This window comes from Gekko japonicus, unplaced genomic scaffold (assembly GCF_001447785.1).
Source record: "Gekko japonicus isolate JY-2015 unplaced genomic scaffold, Gekko_japonicus_V1.1 scaffold8, whole genome shotgun sequence".
In the NCBI taxonomy this organism is placed as follows: Eukaryota; Metazoa; Chordata; class Lepidosauria; order Squamata; family Gekkonidae; genus Gekko; species Gekko japonicus.
The window spans coordinates 1,583,665-1,603,534 of NW_015167057.1; the positions used below are offsets into that span (position 1 = coordinate 1,583,665).

Sequence of the window (19,870 nt, forward strand, 5' to 3'; positions counted from 1 at the left end):
TGGGACCCCCCCCCCCCCAAATACAGCAGCTAGGGTTCAATTGAATGCCGCTCTGCACCATTCTCTTTACCACCTTTCCACTTTACAGACAGCATGGGAAACCGGGGGGGCCATAAAGACTTGTGAGACTTACACTCCTACAGTAGGGGTATATTATTACCACCAGACTTTTGTTGGCTATTGTAACTCTGCAATGCAAGAGGACCTGGGAGGGAAAGGGTTAAGAGAATTCCCTCCCTCCGGTACACTCCTCACCGGTCAGATATTGAGCCTCTTTGGCCCTTTGCTTGTCTTCTTTTTTTCATCTCATATCGGTCTGCATACCCCTTTTATCAACTTGGTTCCATACTTTCTATTATTACATGCTTCCTGTGCATAACTGCCATACCATAAATAACCTCTCTTCTTCTTCTTCTTACCTGGGCTTGGCACTGTAGCAAGTTAATCTTTTTGAAGTTAATACGTTCACAGCAAGTTAAATGTACCTGTGTGAATGTGTCATGTAAGAGGCGCTCCTGGTTTTGTAAGAGTCCAGTGGCCCCTTTAAGACCGACAAAGTTTTATTCAAGGCATGAGCTTCTGTGTACACGCACACTTCTTCAGCACTTTGTTCTGTTGCTTCGAACCAACACCACTGGAGTCATATCACCTTATTAATTTGTTTGAACAGCATTTCCCCCTTAACTGGGAAATGTGGAGAATCAGGGATACTGCATTAAGCTTCTGTCCTTCCAAGAAAAATGATTTTTTTTATTTTACATTTAACCCAATAATTTTGTGGTCCCAGAAGTGGTTGGAGATTACCCTGTTTTGACTAGGCTGCATTCCCCACTCTCAACTACAGGGTATCTCATCAGTTTGGCTCCTTGATGCCATTGGCTATGTGGCATTATTAGGAAACAACAGGGAGCATGGAACAGATGTGATGTTATAGCTCAGTAAGAGGCCAGGAGACGTACTATCTCAGCATCCAGTTCCTGGGGACTCCATTCCCACACTTGGGACTCTGTGGCCAGGGATAAATTATAAAGTTGAAATGGCCCAGGACTGGAGCAAGCCAAGGGGAAAGGCCCTTGCAACACTACAAGCCAGCATTGCAAAAGCCACTGAGTTTAGATCCTGCCAGAGAACCCAATTATGAAGATTGGTTCACGGCTGCCTCCTCCCGAACTGCTGCTAACTGGCAGCAGTGAGGGGAGAGACAGCTGGTGAGCTGATACAGATCATCTTTTCTGTTGAAGGGTCTGAGCCATGCAGACCCTGCACTGGTGGCAGATCGGGGCTCATTCTGCTTGCTCATGGCTACCCGTGGCCCTCTGGGGCAACAGCCCGCCAGGAAATTTCCTGGCAAATTAAATGGCCAGTCTGTCCTTGGCTGCAGTTGAGCTCAAAACAGGCCGTAAGATCAGGGATAAAAGCCTCAGCTTCCTCCCGGTTTGGGCATTTGATAGAAATGCAACTGCTACCACTGGGGAATCCCACTGCTGCCACCACTAGAGAGGGTTGGTACCAAGCCAGAGCACCTGAGTACAGCGGAAGGGTAGTGCATGCTAGTACACGGGCGGTCTCATGAGAACTCCATGGCAGTTATACATGCTGTTCCATGTTGTTCCATTGCCCAGACAGGGTCTCCCCATCCTTATTTTATCTGGTATAAATCTGGTCCGTGGGTGGCAACCTGTTTCCCCAGATGTACAACATTTTCAGTATTGGGCAGCATTAAACAGACAGAATTATCCCAAAAATAATACTTAAAACACACAACATTATTCAAAGGAATCCAAAAGTCGCTAGACGTGTTACAAGTTGGGAATGCTGGAACTGGGTTTCATCAGGAAATCTAGCTGAAAACATCTATACAGCAAAGAAACCATCACACAATATAGAATGAATTATCGGGTGCCAATGGATAAAATTGTGGGTGTGTTTTAAGAACCCTTTTTTAGGGGGGGGGGTTTACTAGACACACCGTTATACAAACAGATGGTGTTTTTACATGGGACGTTTTGTAAAATTGTAGTTCCTTTGTAAGAAACTTCTACAGGTCAACACATTGGGATGACTTCAGGGGTGCTGTTTAAAGTTTGTTTTATGCACTTGGGGGGGGGGAGTCCCTACATGCTTTCTGTATCTTGACATCTTTTCTGGGTTGGGGCCTATGAAAACCTCATTTAACATTTCCAGGTATTTCTCCTTTGCTTTCTAAGGACACTGTATCTTGCTATTTTCTAACACAGACATTTCTGACCCAGTTGGTTGATCTCAACATTTTCACCAGTATTCACCTTAAAAGGGGGAAAAAAATCCTATTGCCATCCCATCATTCTATGCTATATTGTTCTTTTTTGGGGGAGGAACCCCGTGGTTTTATTACTTTTCCCGTGTTGTTTAAAAAGTCTTTTGACATTAACATTATTATTTATTATAATAAAGAAGAGTTGAGCAGCATGGAAAAAATATATCTTCACTACATTACCTTAATTGCCAAAAATATACACATCTGTTTCCTCTTATTTTAATTAAAAACAACAACAAATGGAGAAAGGGGGGGGGTGGAGTGTTAAAGACAACAAGCAAAGTATTAAAATGTGACATCAGCATCAACGGCAAGGTAAAGAAATGTACCCCAGTGCAACTGAAGCACAGCCCTTATTGGTTGTTTTCACGCACTCTGCCATGGCTCATTCAAATTCACATTTCCCCACTGCTTCACACATTACTTTTTTTATCATGGATCTGAAGACCCGTGCTGAAGTTACGATGCGATGCCAATTTCAATGCAACTTCATTAATGTTCTTCCTGATAAATCACATTTGCTGGGAAAAGGTGCCCCCAAAATGGCAGTGACCAAGGGGTTTGGATCACCTTCCTTTGGGGTTTGTTGTTGGGGGAAGGTGACAGAGGGCTATGAGAGAGGTTGTAAAATCATGCGATGGAGATGGATATTGATTGTTCTCCCTCTCTCCTAGATGGGAACTACTAGCTTTGATAGCTTAACAAGAGGGCTAGAAAAACACAGGGAGGGCCATCAACAGCCACAGTAGCTAAATACGTACCTATGCGCCATCAAATCGCAACTGGCTTATGGCAATCCCAGCAAGGGGTTTTCAGGGCAAGTGAGAGGCAGAGGGGGTCACCATTGCCTTCCTCTGCAGAGCCTTCCTTGGTGGTCACCCTTCTAATATCTGATGAGATCAGGCTATATACAATGCTGCCTTCTCTCCTGAGAGATGACGCCACTTCCACATTCATGGGCAGGATGTCTCGGAGTATTTGAGGCTGAGGGAAGGTGGCATGAGGCTGGTGCCTTTGCACCATACTTAATGAGCTTCCTGGAGGCCTCTGATTTATCATCTGTACAAACAAATTGTAGAATTCAGTGCCAGTAAACAGTAGTGATGGCCTTGGCTTTTAAAGATTAGGAGGAGTCCATCAGTGGCTTCTAGCCATAGTAAGGAGGGAACCTCCATATTCAGAGGCAGTAAACCTCTGAATCCCAGTGATGGGAGGCAACATCAGGGGGAGGCCTTGGTCTCTATGCCTGGTTTGTTGGGCCTCTGGTGAAAGAGGATGCTGGACTAGATGGACCATTGGTCTGACACAGCAAGGCTCCTCTTGAGACACTGAACTAGAAGAACCCGGCCTATCAGAGCTCTTACGATTCTAATCTTATGTTCCACACAATCAACAGTCCTTCAAGGAAGAATTTGCCCTCTTGGGTGATGGATTTTGAGGATTAACTAGGGTTGCCCGGTCCCCCCGGCCACCAGCGGGGGAAGGTTGCCAACTCCAGGTTGGGTAACTCCTGGATATTTGGGGGTGGAGCCCAGGAGGACAGGGACCTCAATGGGGTACAGTGTCATACAGTGCATCCTCCAAAGCGTCTGTTTTCTCCCAGGAACTTATCTCTGCAGTCTGGAGATGAGCTGTAATTTCAGCTGATCCTCAGGCCCCACCTGGAGACTGGCACCCCTAGGGACTACGATCAGCAGAATCAAACACAGAGTTGGCCCATATGGGGCACAGTCAACCAGGAAGTAATTCTGTTAAGGAGAAATGTTGTGAAGCTTCACTGCTATTATCCTTCCAGCGTTGACTGCTAGGCTAACTTGAGCCCCGTTATTCAAGATAAATCATTCCTCAGTCAGTCTGTGTGGGTGCCATTGTGACCTTTATTATTCAAGATAAATCATTCCTCAGTCTGTGTGGGTGCCATTGTGACCTTTGAAATGACTTTTGCCAAAGCATCGTAAGGGCCCACTGGAAGAACACATGAGACTAGAAGAAGCACATGAGACTGTTCTTGCTTCAGGGCCTGTCCAAAACACCTTTGTGCCTAAATAAACGGAAATGGCATTTCTGCTAATTAACCCAGGATGCAATCCACTGACATATTTTCTGGTGCAGTTCCCACCCATTTTAAAAGGGCTCGTGTAGAACGTCCCGTTGGACTAAGCTCCGAAAGTCCCATCTTCCATCCTGCTACTGACAACTGCACTCCAAAATGCACCACCTTGCCTTGACTGGTGATCAGATGGATTGCCAGTGCTCTCCAGGGTCTCAGGGAGAGGCCTTTCACATCACCTACTGCCTGGCCCTTTTTAACTGGCATTGTCAAGGCTTGACGCTGGGACCTCCTGCATGCAAACCAGAGGCTCTTCCACTGAACACCACAGCCCCTCCCCTCCTCTCTCCCCCCTCCCATGCCTTCCTAAAATATATCGTAGCTAGAGGGAGAAAGGGAATGCTGAGAACTTGATCACATTCACAGACTATGGTCAGATTTGGCCCAAGGCAGCCAGACCAACCCCAATCTATCCATTAAAATATGAAGTGAATACAGAACTTCTCAGGAACATAACATTCAAAACAGATCGGTCTGGTAGGAGCCAAGACTGCTGCCGGAGGAGAGACTGGATGGGGGTGGGGGTGGAGAGAGCAGATTTTTTTAAAAAAGAGAGAGGGTACCCTTTGGGTGATTCCAGAAATAAGTGCTTTCTTTTCTCTCTCTCTCCTCACATGAAGCCCCACCACTGCCTTTCATGACTAAGTTCCTAACAGGATTAGCTTGAGCTGTACTGTGACATAAACAGTTGTTCAAGCCAGTGTATTATCCAGGAGAATTCTTGTGCTCTTCCAGTGTGAGCAACTTCCCTGGATACAGAATGCCTGGCTAGCGTGATTCTGCAAGAAAAATGGGAACACTGCTCTTTGTTTTGAACAACGGAGGGAACAGACAGGTCTTAGAACCCTAGCTAGGTCTTTTTGCCCCACAGAGAAAGCCTGGCTTTTCCCTATACTTGCAATGCTTTTGGCAGGATGTATCAACGGACTGAATGCCGACTGGGCAATCTTTCTCCCCCACCAAGGACTTCAGGCAGGCGGTCCATCTTTAAAAAACATTAAAGCAATGGCCATAAGTTTACCCCATTTAATGACTGTTGGGTGCCTTCTTTTTAAAAAGATGAGGTAAAATTGCTCCTAGGGAGGTGGGTTCATAATGGCATGAGCCCCCACTGCAATGCTCTCTCTAAGCTGAGTTAGTGTGTGCTAGCTCAGTTTTTTTAGCCTTTGGCTCACCCATTTTTGTCTTAGCTCAGGAAGGATGGCTCCAGAGCAAAATTATTTATGCAGCGGCCGAATCACTCACTCACAACTTTAATGCCAGTAGCTCACAAAGTAGAATTTTTACTCAGAAGACTCCACAGCCTAGAGGAAACATTGGCCCCCAGTCAATCAGTGCAGTGGACACCTGATTTCAGCCATAAACTCGTAGAACCAATTTATCTTGGGTTGCCTCCTAGGGAAATTGTTGTAATTCATTGCAAGGGTATCTGGATGCACACCAATTTCCTGCCTGCTGTGTACATATGTGTGTGTGTGTGTGTGGGGGGGGTTATGCAGAACATTGAAGGAGGACCCCTTTGTGCCCATGGGAAGCCTTTCCCCCCCAAAACCCTTCTGGCTGCTGAAGGGGATCTCCTGCACATTATCAAGCCTATCTAGCAACCTGCATTGCTGATGATTCTCTCGGTACAGACCCACAACTCGGCGGCTGCTTCCACATGTGTGGAATGTGCATGGCACAGATAACACCTTTCATGATTCTGGATCCAGCTGCTAGCTTTTGCATTTATGAGCACACAATCCTAGGCCAAAAGATCCTCTAGTTTTATAGTGGATTATTACAAATTGGAGGAAACTGACACATGAAACAGAAACACTAGGGGGCAGTGAGTGAATGGTGAGGTTGGGTTTGAGCACCAGACTCTTGAAAGTGCAATAGGTGCATCTAGGATTTCAGCACCAAACAAGTGCGCAATGCTACACGTGCATTCAGAATCACATGCGCACAACATCTCCCCACACATAAGGAAGCTCAATCTTCAACTCTGCCAGTTGGCGCGTATTTCTGAAACATGTGCCTGCCCAGTGAATACAACCAAAGGGGTCACTTGCAGGACAGCATCCGCAAGCTGGTGTGGGGGTGTTGCTTTAACACTTCCCATTCACTCCCAGCTCATTTTCTTGATGGCTGGACTTCTCAGAACCTAAATGGAGAAAAATCAGTTTAAATTTTAAAAAGGGTGTATGTGTCACATGGACACATGAAGCTGCCTTATACTGAATCAGACCCTTGGTCCATCAAAGTCAGCATTGCCTACTCAGACTGGCAGCGGGTCTCCAGGGTCTCGGGTGGAGAGCTTTGTCATCTCCTGCTTACTCTGCCTGATCATCTTAACTGGAGATGGCGGGAATTGAATCTGGGTCCTTCTGCATGCCAAGCAGATGCTCTAACACTGAGCCATGGCCCCTCTCCTTATTTAAGAGGGTGAATTAGCAGGCAGTGGAAAATTTAAAACAATTCCATCTCTCTGGCCAAGTTTTTCCTGCAAATGCTTCCTGCCCCCACCCCCAGGAAACCTGTTTGAGAACCCTTTCCATGAAACACATAGTTCCATGTTGCTGCCAATGAAAGGGTATACATTTCACCACGACCATTGGACTAAACAGAGTTCTGGTGCCGTGAATCCCCAAATTACCTGTTCTTCTTCCTTCATTCTCAGACCTTTTTCTTTTCTTTTAAAAGTGCTATGTCAATGTGGAATTTGCTCCTTTGCACATTTTAAAAAAATCTGGGTACTTATGCATTTGCCTTCCTTAAGAAATACGGCCACATTATAATCCCATCTGAAAAGAACCCCCTCCCCCTTCGCCCCCTGTACACTGCACCAAATGTATGTGGATTTATGAGTGCTCGGCCGCATTTGTGCAAATTTAGCATTTACGAATGGAGAGACATTTTAAAAGTCAAACCTGCAATTCCAGGTGGAAGAAGTGTGTATGTTTCAGAAAGCATATGCACCCCGATCTAGCGAGCGAACATATGCTTGCATGTGTATCCCTAGCTGAATGAGGAATCCCTACAGGCCCCCGCCCCCCAATCCAGCTTCATACACATAGCTCCAATGATATAACTGATGGAAGTGCTAATCAGATGTTTGGGGAGGGAAGAGCGAGGGGATGAATTTATCTAGCAAGCCCCCCCCCCCCGCTTCCCACTCTCTAACCAAACGGGTGATCTATACAATTACCAATAATAATTTAAAAAACAACAACCACTCAGCGATCCACCTGCACGTCGACAGTTGGATGGGGGCCAAGAGGACGAGTACCATCAAGATAGGAAAGGACACATTTGAAATGGAATGTGGCCGAAGTGCTGGTTTGGACGCATTTCAAAAGGTGACCAATAAGTGCATCATGCTGATGGAGGTTTGTGTCTGTCGGGGGGGGGGGGGGGTATTTTTTAATATTTTTTAAAACACAAGACTGAAGAATGTCCAGCATCATTCCATTCCGAAGCTGCCTTGACTTGCAAAGAAGGGAGTGCTCGTTGGATTCCGTTCGGAATAGCAGCTGCTCTCGTCAGTTTCCAGTAGCTTCCTGTTGAACGATTTTCTTTTTTCTTTTTAAAGGCTAAACTACACACACAGACAATTTGGAGTCAAGCACATCTGTCTGGACCAAAAAAACCCAAACCCCAACCCTCCAAACAAACTAAAAGATAATGAAAACTTGAAATGTTGCAGCGATTTCTCCCCCCCTTCTTCTTTTTTTTAAAAAGTCCATCTCAGCCACGTTGCAGCTACTTTTTCTTTTGTTTTACAAGGGGGGGGGGGAGGAAAACCGAAAAGCAAACACACACCAAAACAAGATGAATGTGAAGAGCAGTGGTCATTCTCGGCTGTATCGGCACACGCTCACCACCGATGTATTGGAGTAGTGCAAATTGGAGGGGGTGGTGGGGATGTGCCTACACTGACTGTATATCCATCAAGGCATGAAAGATTTTTAAGACCCTGGGCATCTGGTGACCCAGAGACTAACTCTACATTTAAGAGAGCTGGATTTCTCCTCCCCACAGTTGATCTTGATTTCCATTTCCTTTCATCCCATCCTTCAAGGAACTTCTGAATTTTCTGAGACAACAAATTACAAATCAGAGATAGGCCAGGCAGGGCTTGCCGTGATGGGAAGACCAACGCTCTCAGGACCTGAATTAGCCCAGCACCATCAGTAGGGGTTGGAGGATGTTCTTTACTAGAACGGAGTTGCTTTGGAGACGGAAGGAACAGCTCCTGCCTTTAGACCAAGTCCTCATCCTGCCTCTTTGGTGTTGGTTTTTAAGCAGCTGGTCCATTGGAGAAGGAAAAGAACCTTTTGAGGGGCTGGAAAAAACGTCCTGAAGGTAAGCACAGGTAAGGAATTGGTACTGGCCTTCTGAAAACCACAGGCTGTTTTACCCAAGACGCCTGAAGGAAGTGGCAAAGTCCTACTCAAAATAGAAGCTAAGGAGGATTTCCTTTGGGCTGATTCTGAAATGAGAACCTTGCAGTGGTTGGGGGGGGGTGTTTTGGGAGAACCAACGTGACGGTTCTTAGCCATACCAAGACTGGGTCCCCGACTCCACCCCAAACAGGACCGTGCCCTAGTAAAATTCACCAAAGCTGTATCCAAGTGCACGCCAAAGACCCTGAAGAAGTGAAAGTCTGGACGCAGGCTTCTCATGGGGCTCCAACAAAACCCTTTCTAGCCTTGCTTTCGTATGTAAATGAGCCTTGAAGAGCTCCACCCCCTTCCACTTCGCTGAGGCTGGACTTTCCCCGCTTCCGAGCAGCTTGCTGGATTTCTTAGCCTCGGCTTGGAAATGCCGCGCTCCGCAAAGCTAACATTACCGCCAGGGTAATGCGGCCACCGTCCAGCTAGCAGATCTCCCCCTCGAAGGTCGATCCGTGGGCATCTGAGGATGTGGCAGGCTCCTTTGTCCTCTCTCCCCTGAAGTGCAACTTCTTTTGAAACAAGTGCGGAGCGTTCTGGAGGAAGCCAGCGAAGGGCGTGAGAGAGAATGTTTCCTTCGCCTGCCTTCTTCGGGAGGGGCTGGAACAGCGAGGTGCAGAACCAGGGAACAACAGATGCCGAACACGCCTCTGCTCAGCACTGCCACGCCACACCACACCAAAGACTTGCTCAGAAGACGTGCGTGTGGTCACTCTACGTTTCATGATCCGTGGCTCAAGGAGAGACTCTTTTCCTATGGCAGAAAGAAGCCCCTGGGATTGCCGAAATTAGCCCTTGTCCTGAACGGGGCCACCTCCCTTTTCATTCATGCTCTGGAGGGGGGAAGAAAAACAAGCAGAGGCACAGACCTCTCTCAACTGGTTGGGTACCAATCGGCCATTTTTTAAAAAGTAGACAGAAAATCAAAGCACCTATCTCAGAAAAGGCCCTTGAGCCTGCAGACTATGACTGCTGAAGAACATAAGAGCCCTGCTGGATCAGACCAATGGGCCGTCTAGTCCAGCATCCAGTTTCACACAGGGGCAATCCGGTTCCTCTGAAGGGCCAACAACAGGGCAGAGAGGCCGAGGCCTTCCCCTGATAAGAACGTAAAAGGAACCCTGCTGAATCAGACCAGGGGTCCATCTAGGCCAGCATCCTGTTTCACACAGGGGCCAACCAGTTCCTCTGGACGGCCAACAGGTTCCTCTGGAACAACAGGGCATAGAGACCAAGGCCTTCCCCTGATAAGAACATAAGAAGAGCCCTGTTTGATCAGACTAATGGCTCATCTAGCCTAGCATCCTGTCTCACACAGCGGCCAATCTGTTCCTCTGGAGGGCGAACAACAGGGCATAGAGGCCGAGGCCTTCCCCTGATAAGAACATCAGAAGAGCCCTGCTGGATCAGAGTAGTGGTCCATCACACAGGGGCCAGCCAGTTCCTCTGGAGGCTCAACAACAGGGCACAGGTGCTGAGACTTTCCCCTGATGTTGCCTCCTGGCTCTGGGATTCAGAGGCTTAGTGCCCTCTAAATGTGGAGGTTCCCCTCAGTCACCATGGCTGGCAGCCACTGATAGACCTGTCCTTCAGGAATCTATCTAATCCTCTTTTAAAGCTGTCTCTACCTGTGGCCCTCACTACATCTTCTGGCAGCGAATTCTACATTTTAATCACTCTCTGTGTACAGAAGTATTTCCTTCCGTCCGTCTCAAACGGGGCTCTTGATCCTCGTTCCACCGCTCCCCGAATCAAAGCAGATTTCATTACAATGTAATCCAATTACATGTAATGCTTTTTTACAGTCTTTCCTGGAAGACTGTTCCCTACGTGTGCTCGGGGAAAGTGTGGAAGGGGAAACGCGGATGTTCCCAGCCACGTCCATCACTGCGTCTGCTGCCATTTTCCACCTGTGGCAGGCAGCAGGGGAAAGCATGGAGTAATTCTCCATGTGGAAGTACAGTTCCCGGTCCAAATGCCTCCGCAATGGCAGCGGCTATCAGTGCAGAATGGGGAAGAGAAGCAACCTATCCCCAGCATCGTCACCACCTCACTTTCGCTTCCTCTTGGATTCCCTGCCTCCCCTTAGCGTTCTGTCATGTCTCTGCTTCTCAGCTCGTTGTCTTCTCTATCTGCCTTCCTTCATCCACCTTCTGCCTCTCCAGCTCTCTTGCCTCAGGGGATCACCCACCTTTTTTCAGCCGTTCTGATCCCACACTTCCTGTCGACATACGTACTATAACCTGTCTTGTCCCCAAACTCTGTTTGAAATTTCTCCCTTCTCCCTTCAGCCAAAACGCCTCACTGCTTCTCTCCCCGTGCAGTTGGTTCGCCTCTCTTTCTCAGAAAAGCGGATTCCTTGCAGACATTCTATGACATCACAGCAGCTCATCCAATGGCTAGCTGAATACATGTAGGTGGTACCCATCCTTAGCTTCCTGGCAGGATACTCACCAGTCCCTTCTGACCGCTGCTTTCACCCTGCAGGCTGAGGAAAGGGTTTGTCTGTGCGGACATCAGGCTGTTGCCGGGGGTGCTGAGTGGTGGGGAAGCCATCAAGGAACTGGCTGGATTGAGCTGCTGAGGGGAGATGGAGGCCAGCAGGGTACTGCTGGCAGCTGACGGAGCGGCACTGTTGGAGTGGAGGAGGGACGTGGAGGTAGCTGGCAAGAGGCCGGCCAAGGGCAGCTGAGAGGAACCCGTCATCTGGAGCCGCTGCAGTTCCCTTTTCTGCTGGATCTGCTGGATCATCTGGAACACCAAGGCCTGCTGTTCCTGGAAGCCACATGATGACTAATTATGCAGAGTTGTTCATTGCTGTCCCCTCCCCACAACACACAGAGCAGAAAACAGGAACTGGGGGATTCCCACACCTAAGGATGCTGCATTTGGCTTACAAAGTTCTGCCACCCAGCACTGATTACCTCTGAACACATGCAGAGTTGTTTTTCTCCATGAAAAAATAATGTTTTTAAAAACTGAAAGGAAAACGGTTTCTGAACACTTGCAGAAAGTTTCCTCTACTTTATGAAAGAGCCAAAAGCTCTACTCAGCTATTCAATGGGGTCTGGCATATTTATTGAGATGTTCAGACCCTGCCTTTCTCCCGAATGAGGACCCAAAACTGCTTGCAACCTCACTCTCCCCTCCTCTGTTTTATCCTGCCAGCAACAACTCTGCGGGGTAGGCCAGGCTGAATTCTGAACCTGAAGGTCCCATCGGCTAATGGCCAACGATAGAACTTGCCTTCCACGAGACAGCCCAAGCCCCCTTAAATCCATCTAAGCCAGGGGTCATCATCACATCTTGTGGCGTGGGCAGTCTCCCTGGAAGTGACATCATCACAGAGTCAATGTGATGATGTCATTACACCAGGACAGGAGGAAGCCTATAAAAGGCCCCTCTCTGGCTCCAGCAGGGCCACTGCTTTCTCAGCCAGGGAGTCAAGGAGCTCAGTGTAGTATACCAGTCTCTTCTCCTTGTAGGGTTGCCAGGGCTTACGTCCTCCTCAGCGAGGGATGGGTGGGAGGGAGCTCTCTTGGAGTAGGGGGGTGGGGGGACATTGCCGTCCACGACGTTCCCAACGTGATGACATCATGTGGAAGTGACGTCATCACGCTGGTGACACTCTGGTATTTGGGGCAAAAATCTATGGTTACCACAGAGTTTTGCCCAAAACACCAGACCGTTGCTGTGTGATGTCCCCAGAATAATGATGTCACTTCTGCGAGACATCATCACGTTGCGGACATTGCACCAGGTGGTGGCTGTTGGAGGCGGGGCCTCCCCCTGCCAGCCAGCTGGTCAGCAGTGGCACAAGCCCACAAAATCGAGGCTCCCCCGCTCCCATCTGGGGGCTGGCAACCCTATCTCCATGCTATCCTCACAACAACCCAGTGAAGCAGATTAAGCACAGTAGGTTCGCCCCCTCTTCCATTTTATCCTTACAACAACAGTGCTGTGTGGTAGTTTAGGCTGAGGGAGCAAGTGACTGACCCAAGATCACCCAGTGAGCTTCCATGGTAGAGTGGAGATTGGAACACAGGCCACACCAAGGGTAAAACGAAGGAAGGGAGAACCATTTATGGAGACGCAGAGCTCCTTGGATGATGGGTGGGATAAAAATGTGACAGACAGACAAAAGAATGTCACACTATGATCCGGGAGACCCAGGTTCGAATTCCCACTATGCCATGGAAGCTTGCTGGGTGACCTTGGGGTAGTCACCCACTCTCAGCCTAACCTACCTCACAGGGCTGTTGTGAGGATAAAATGGAGGAGAAGAGAAGGATGTATGCTGCTTTGGGCTCCCATATGAGGAGAAAGGTAGAGTTCTACATGAAGTGAATAAGATGTTATAGTTCTCTGAAACTACACTTGTACCCTTCAGGTATCCCACAGTCTCCAAGGGGGAACCTCAGAGATCCACTGTGGCATAGTGGTTAGAGTGTCGGATTAGAAACTGGGAGACCCAGGTTCGAATCCCCACCCTGCCATGGGAGCTTCCTGGGTGCCCTTGAGCCTGTCACTCACTCTCAGCCGAACCTCCCTCACAGGACAAAATTTGAGTCCACTGGCACCTTGAAGACCAACAAAGCTTTATTCTGGGTATAAGCCTTTGCGTGCACACATACCTCTACCTATCTCACTCACAGGGCTTTTGTGAGGATAAAATGGAGGAGAGGAGAACGATGTAAGTTGCCGTGGGTCCCCAATTGGGGAGAAAACGTGAGGTACAAATGAGGTAAATAAATAAACCTGGCCTGGGGCCTGCGAATAACGACACTGTTCGCTCTCTCCCCACCAGTCGTAATTTGACAAATCTCCTCCCTCAGTCGTAGTTTTCTAAACACCCCAAAAGCCCCTCCCATCCAGCTCCGCCTCTTCTGGAACTTCCAGCCTGAAGCCCAGGAGGTTCCTCTTTCCCATCAATTTCCTCGTTCAACCACTAGAGGGGGCCAGGCCAGCAGTCCAGTCGTGCAGGCCGGCGAGGCGACACCTACCGGGTTGAGGGGCTGCGACGTGAGGAGCTGCTGCAGTTGCTGGAGCTGGAGCTCGTGCTGGCTGAGGAGCTGCCGCTGATGCTCCGCCAGGTGGCTGATGCTGGAGGGGAGGAAGGAGGCGAAGAGGCAGGGGTGGCGTTAGGGCAGCTGGACGGTAAAGACAGGAGACAGCCCACTGGCACCAGTTAAGGCAGGCAGAACATCTCCTGTCTTTGAACACACGTGAAAGCTGCCTTCTACTGAATCAGACCCTCGGTCCATCAAAGTTGGCATTGGCTCCTCAGACCGGCGGCAGCTCTCCAGGGTCTCAGGTGGAGGCCTTTATAATCTCCTATTTACTACCTGATCTTCTTAACTGGAGATGGCGGGAATTGAACTTGGGACCTTCTACCACTGAGCCACGGTAGCCTTGTTTGAGAGAGTGAATTAGCAGGCAGTGGAAAATGTAAAACAATCCCATCTCTCTGGCCAAGTATTTCCTGCAAAATGCCTCCTGCCTCTCGGGCAGAGGTCTTTCACATCACCAACTGCCTGGTCCCTTTAACTGGAGATGCCGGGGATCGAACCTGGGAACATCCGCACACAAAGCAGAGGCTCTCCCACTGACCCAGGGCCCCTCCCCAAAATTTAATGTATGTACATATGAAGCTGCCTTCTACTGAATCAGACCATCAATCTAATCAGGGCCAGTATTGTCTACTCAGACTGGCAGACTGGCTCTCCAGGGTCTCAGGCAGAGGTCTTTCACATCACCTACTGCCTGGTCCTTTCAACTGGAGATGCTGGGGATTGAACCTGGGACCCTTCTGCGTGCCAAGCAGATGCTCTCCCACTGAGCCACAGCCCCTCTCCATGGTTCTCCAGGGACTCAAGCTGAGGTCTTTCATATCACCTCCTAGCTGCCCCTTTCAACTGGAGATGCCGGGGATTGAACCTGGGACCCTTCTGCATGCCAAGCAGATGCTCTTCCACTGAGCCACAGCCTCTCCCCTTTGTCAGCTCCTTTTCTGAACTTGCCATTCTGTTGATGCAGCCTCCCCCCCCCCCTACATACCTGTTTTGGTTGGTGGAGAGCTGCAGGGTTTGGGGACCGCTGGTCTGTGCCAGGAGGGGATTCTGCGCCTGCGCCGCCATCGCTCCGTTCAAGCCTCCAAGGATACCGTTGACAGGGATCTGCTGCCCTCCAGTCAGGCTCCCAAGGAGACCTTCCACCAGGCTGTGATTGGCCGGGGCGCCTCCTCCTCCGTGGGCGGTCCCCACAGCCCTGGCCAAGCCGTTCACTGGTGGCTGCTGCTGCACCCCGGCGGTCAGCGAGAGGGAGGCGGGGCTCTGCTGTAACAAGGGCAGGGGGGGCGGAGTGCTGTGGAAGGACAGGGAAGAGCTGCTTCGGCTGGGACAGCCCGAATGAGGATCCTGGTAGAGGAAGGGAAGGAAGGAGAATCACGACTGGGCACGGCAGGGATTGCATCCGGGGCCATTGCATCCCCCCCCCCCCAACTCTGCACCCGGCCAAATCAAATTCTCCATCGAGAGCAGAATTCTGCAGCATACAGACATGATGGGGCCAATGCTCCCGCTAAGCTGTGGAGTCTTGTGAGCAAAAATTCTACTTTGTGAGCTACTGGCATTAAAGTCGTGAGCGAGCGATTTGGCTGCTGCATAAACTAGTTTGCTCTGGAGCCCTCCTCCCTGAGCTAAGACAAAAATGTGTGAGCCAGAGGCTAAAAAAGTGTGAGCTAGCTCACACTAAATCAGCTTAGAGGGAACACTGGATGGGCACAGCAGGGATTGCATCCGGGGCCATTGCATCCCCCCCCCCCAACTCTGCACCCGGCCAAACCAAATTCTCCATCGAGAGCAGAATTCTGCAGCACACATACATGATAGGGGCGGGCCAATGCTAAGCTGTGGAGTCTTGTGAGCAAAAATTCTCCTTTGTGAGCTACTGGCATTAAACTTGTGAGTGAGCAATTTGGCTGCTAAATAAATTAGTTTGCTCTGGAGCATTCCTTCCTGAGCAAAGACAAAAATGTGTGAGCCGGAGGCTAAAAAACTGTGAGCTAGCTCACACTAACTCAGCTTAGAGGGAACACTGGATGGGCACAGCAGGGATTGCATCCGGGGCCATTGCATTCCCCTTAATTTTGCACCCGGCCAAACCAAATTCTCCATCGAGAGCAGAATTCTGCAGCATACAGACAAACGGCAGATAGGCATCATGTCTCTTATTTTACATTAATTATTCCGAAAAGGTTTCCTTGTTTATAAAGCTTACTCGGATGTTGCTTGTTAGCACAGAGGGGGGCAAAGAGACATCCTGGACACTGGAGCTCCATCCTAACCACTAGAGAAGATATCAGGGTTGCCAGCTCTGGGTTGGGAAATCCTTGGAGATTTGGGGGGCGGAGCCTGAGGAGGGTGGGGTTTGGAGAAGGGAGGGAGTTCAATGGGGCATAATGCCACCGAGTCCACCTTCCAAAGCGGCCATGTTCTCCAGGGGAACTGATTTCTGTCACCTGGAGATCAGCTGAGATGATGAGCTGAGAAAAAGCCTAAACTAAATATCCACACACATGGTGGGACAGTCAAGTCTTTTATGACAAAGGATATATACAGGGGTCATTTAGTAGAAAAAGAGGCGCAGGGGCTCATCAGCATAACTCATTAGCATAACTCATTTGCATATGCCACACCCCCTGACATCACCGGAAGTGTGTCAGAAGGCAACACCCACCGCTCAGGCTCCACTGGACTGTTTTGGATTGCTAGCTATTCGGGGGGGGGGGGACGTGCAGATCTCTCCTTGCAAAGGAGGGAGAGCTTGTACCTGAATAAAACTTGGTCTTAAAGATGCCACTGGAATGTCTTGGATGGGGGGGATGGTTTTTTTTTGCAACTTACCTGGCTGCTTCTTGCTCTAACTGAGGGCTGCTGGGAGCAGGGGGTAGGGCTTGTTGCATGTGCCCGCCCCCTGGGCTCTTTACTGCTGGAGCTCCGCTCCTGTGCGCTCCTACAGGAAATTACACCTGGATATCTACATGCTACTGCAGGGCAACCCAGTCACTGAGGGGAACTGAAGATTTGGTGGGGAAAAATCTGCCAGACAGGGGTCCGGTTAGGCTGAGAGCGTGTGACTGGCCCAAGGTCACGCACTGAGCTTCCATGACAGTGGGGATTCGAACCTGGGTCTCTGACACTCTAACCATGATACCACACTATTTCTCCTTGGCCAGCCATTTCTCCTTGCCTCACAACAAGGCCACCTGTAGCTGCCACAGAATCCATGTTGCGCACATAAGGAGAACAGCAAGAGACGTCCCGTACCTCGGAAGAAGTGGAGAGTGAGTTTTCGATGCCAAAGCTGTTCTTGCAGGGGGGGCTCTTGCTGGCGCTCAGAGAGTCGCTGTTGCATGCTAGAGGGGAAAACACAGGTTGTCTTTCAGCTGAACATTTGCAGAGTGCTACTCAGTCAGCCTGGCTGATTCTCACATCTCTTGAGAGCAGTGCTGGAGGCTTCCGGACAGGGAGGCAGGCGTGGGCCTCCGCATCTCTCTCGCTTACCTATTTGTATAATCTGCTCATTTGTTTACATGACCCAAAGGTACCCCACCTCTCAACAGAATCCAATCTGGCCCGCAAGCATTCCCACTAAAAACGTACAGTAAAATCCACCTGTCCACAATATTTAAAGAGAAGATCAATTTCACCACTCTGCAGGAAGGAAATCGACCCAAATGGCAATTGCAGCCAGAGTTATAAGCCACAGCGAGGCTGAGAAGAGCATAAAGGCTCAGGCAATAACCACCTACTGCCAAAGGCCTGGGAAAAGAGAAACGTCTTCTTTTGGCAACCCAGAGGAGGAGGAGATTGGATTTATCCCCCGCCCTTCACTCAGAGTCTCAAAGTGGTTTACATTCTCCTTTCCCTTCCCCTCCCCACAACAGACACCCTGCGAGGCAGGCGGGGCTGAGAGAGCACTTCCGAGAACTGCCCTTGAGAGAACAGCTCTGACAGAACTTGTGACTGACCCAAGGTCACACCAGCAGCTACATGGGGAGGAGTGGGGAAACAAACCCGGTTCTCCCAGATTAGAGTCCACACTCCTAACCACTACACCAAACTGGCTCTCACCACCAAACTGGCTCCCCAACAATCAAGTTGATTTTCACTTCAATAAAGCCCTGCCGGGGCCTCCCCTTGCTTTGCTTACATTTGCCGAGACAGATGGATTTCTGACAGTCCCGAGACGCTTGATTCTCACCACCAAACCGAGCACACCTGCACTCGGCCGATGTGAAAAAGTGAGATTGGTCTGCATACAGTGCCTGCCGCTTCCTTCGCTCCTCTCACCTACCTTCTTCCTTTGCACATACCGCTTGTTTCAAAACTTCCTGCTTGGATCAAGCTCCAAATTGTCATCATGGAGGTGTCTGGCTGAATTCAAGTTTATTCCCCCCCCCCCAAACATACATACAAACAATGATTCTGAGAACCAGAATTCAAGCTTGTCAGGAGACAACAGAACTCCAATCTGCCCAGCTCTCTGCGTCTGAAAAAAATCATGGTGAACCGCACTTTGATCGGACCAGGAAGTTTTCAATCGAGCTTTAGGTGTGAAGAGAGGAGGAAGACAGGACGGGAGCTCCGAAGCACAACTCCCAAGCCCACTGTTCTTGCATTTTTTTGATCAGAGGTGCGTCACGAGTTCTGAACTCAGAACTCTACTCCGAGATGGGCAGGGGCACAATTCATATCAGAACTGTGGCCCACGGGGAAAATGGGCACAAAACTTTCCCCTGCGCTGTTTTCCCAGCCTGAAGTATATTGGCATTAAATGCAAAAAAATATAATTAGCCTTGGAAGCACAGAGCTTTTTCACAGTATCCCTTGATTCTCCATGTTTCCCAGTTAAGGGGAAAATGCCGTTCAAACAAATTACAAAGATGATATCACTCCAATCGTAACAAGAGAAAGAAATTTTACTTCAAAAATAGAAGCACATCTTTACATGACGTATTCATGTAGGTACATTTAACTTATTGTTAACAGATTAACTTCAAAAAAGGTTAACTTGCTACAGCTCCAAGCCCAGGTAAGAGACAGAAGAAGAGAGGCAATCAATGGCCAAAGAGAAGGCAATCAATGGCCAAAGAGGCTCAACATCTAAGCGATGACAGGGTGGGGCCAACTGCCAAGTGTACCTGAGTAAGAGTTACAATATCCTAATATCCTATAAAGTGGCCTGTTTGCCCTGTTGGAGAAAGTGATATGTAGTTCATTGGTACACATTAAGTTTCCCCAACAGGGCAAACAGCAGTTTCATGGCACCATTTGAGGGGAGGAAAACAGAATGTGAGGACGGCCCATGTGCACCATAGTCCCGCTCTGCACTGGGCCTCCACGTGCCTGGGAAGAGTTTCGAGCATATAACTTGCAGCACATCAGAAGTCTCCACTGTGAATCTTGGTGCAAATGCAAAGGTAATGCAGTGTACAGCAAGGTCCTGTGTACACTGCAATGTCTGACTGTCTGCTAGGTACTGGCTGAATGCATGCAGAGAGGAGATTCCACGGGCAAGGGGCCGCAGCTGAAAAGGCCCTGTCCCAGGTAGTGAGTTGACCCTAAAAGTGCAGGCAAACAAACCGGAGCATCTTATGAAGATCATACTGGTTCCTGCTTACCCCATCCAGACTGCAGAAATAAGAACCAGCCCTTTGGAAATAAGAACATTTCTAAATTTTGAAGATTAAACGCCAGCTGCCCCTGAGAAGCAGCTGGGTTACCGTCTTACCGTGGGGGGCCAGGATATACTGGGCCTGACCGGTGGGGCCGTTGCTGGGGGTCACCACAGGGAAGGGGACAGAGAGCTGCACGTTCAGGAGCTGCAGGCGCTCCTTCTTTGCTGCCAGAGTCATGATCTGCTCCTGGAGTCGCTGGTTCTCTTTCTGCAGCGAATGGAGGGCCTTGAGCATTTCTACAACTGCAGAAAACGTGAGGGAGAGGGGGGGTGGGGGAGGGAGGAGGG

The 19,870-nt window shown here is 49.4% G+C and overlaps 1 protein-coding gene across 1 annotated transcript in view; it reads right to left on the minus strand.

Moving 5' to 3' along the window:
- Positions 1–8,182: 8,182 nt before the first annotated feature.
- MLLT6 (myeloid/lymphoid or mixed-lineage leukemia; translocated to, 6) overlaps positions 8,183–19,870 on the minus strand; it is a 141,183-nt gene continuing 129,495 nt past the window's right edge. Inside the window, exons 15-20 of the mRNA XM_015412440.1 lie at positions 19,637–19,825; positions 17,170–17,258; positions 14,900–15,258; positions 13,846–13,945; positions 11,297–11,617; positions 8,183–9,675 (exon numbers count right to left, since the gene is read on the minus strand). Coding sequence (XP_015267926.1) covers positions 9,631–9,675; positions 11,297–11,617; positions 13,846–13,945; positions 14,900–15,258; positions 17,170–17,258; positions 19,637–19,825 — 1,103 coding nt within the window. The 3' untranslated portion in view covers positions 8,183–9,630. The remainder of the gene's footprint in view (positions 9,676–11,296; positions 11,618–13,845; positions 13,946–14,899; positions 15,259–17,169; positions 17,259–19,636; positions 19,826–19,870) is intronic.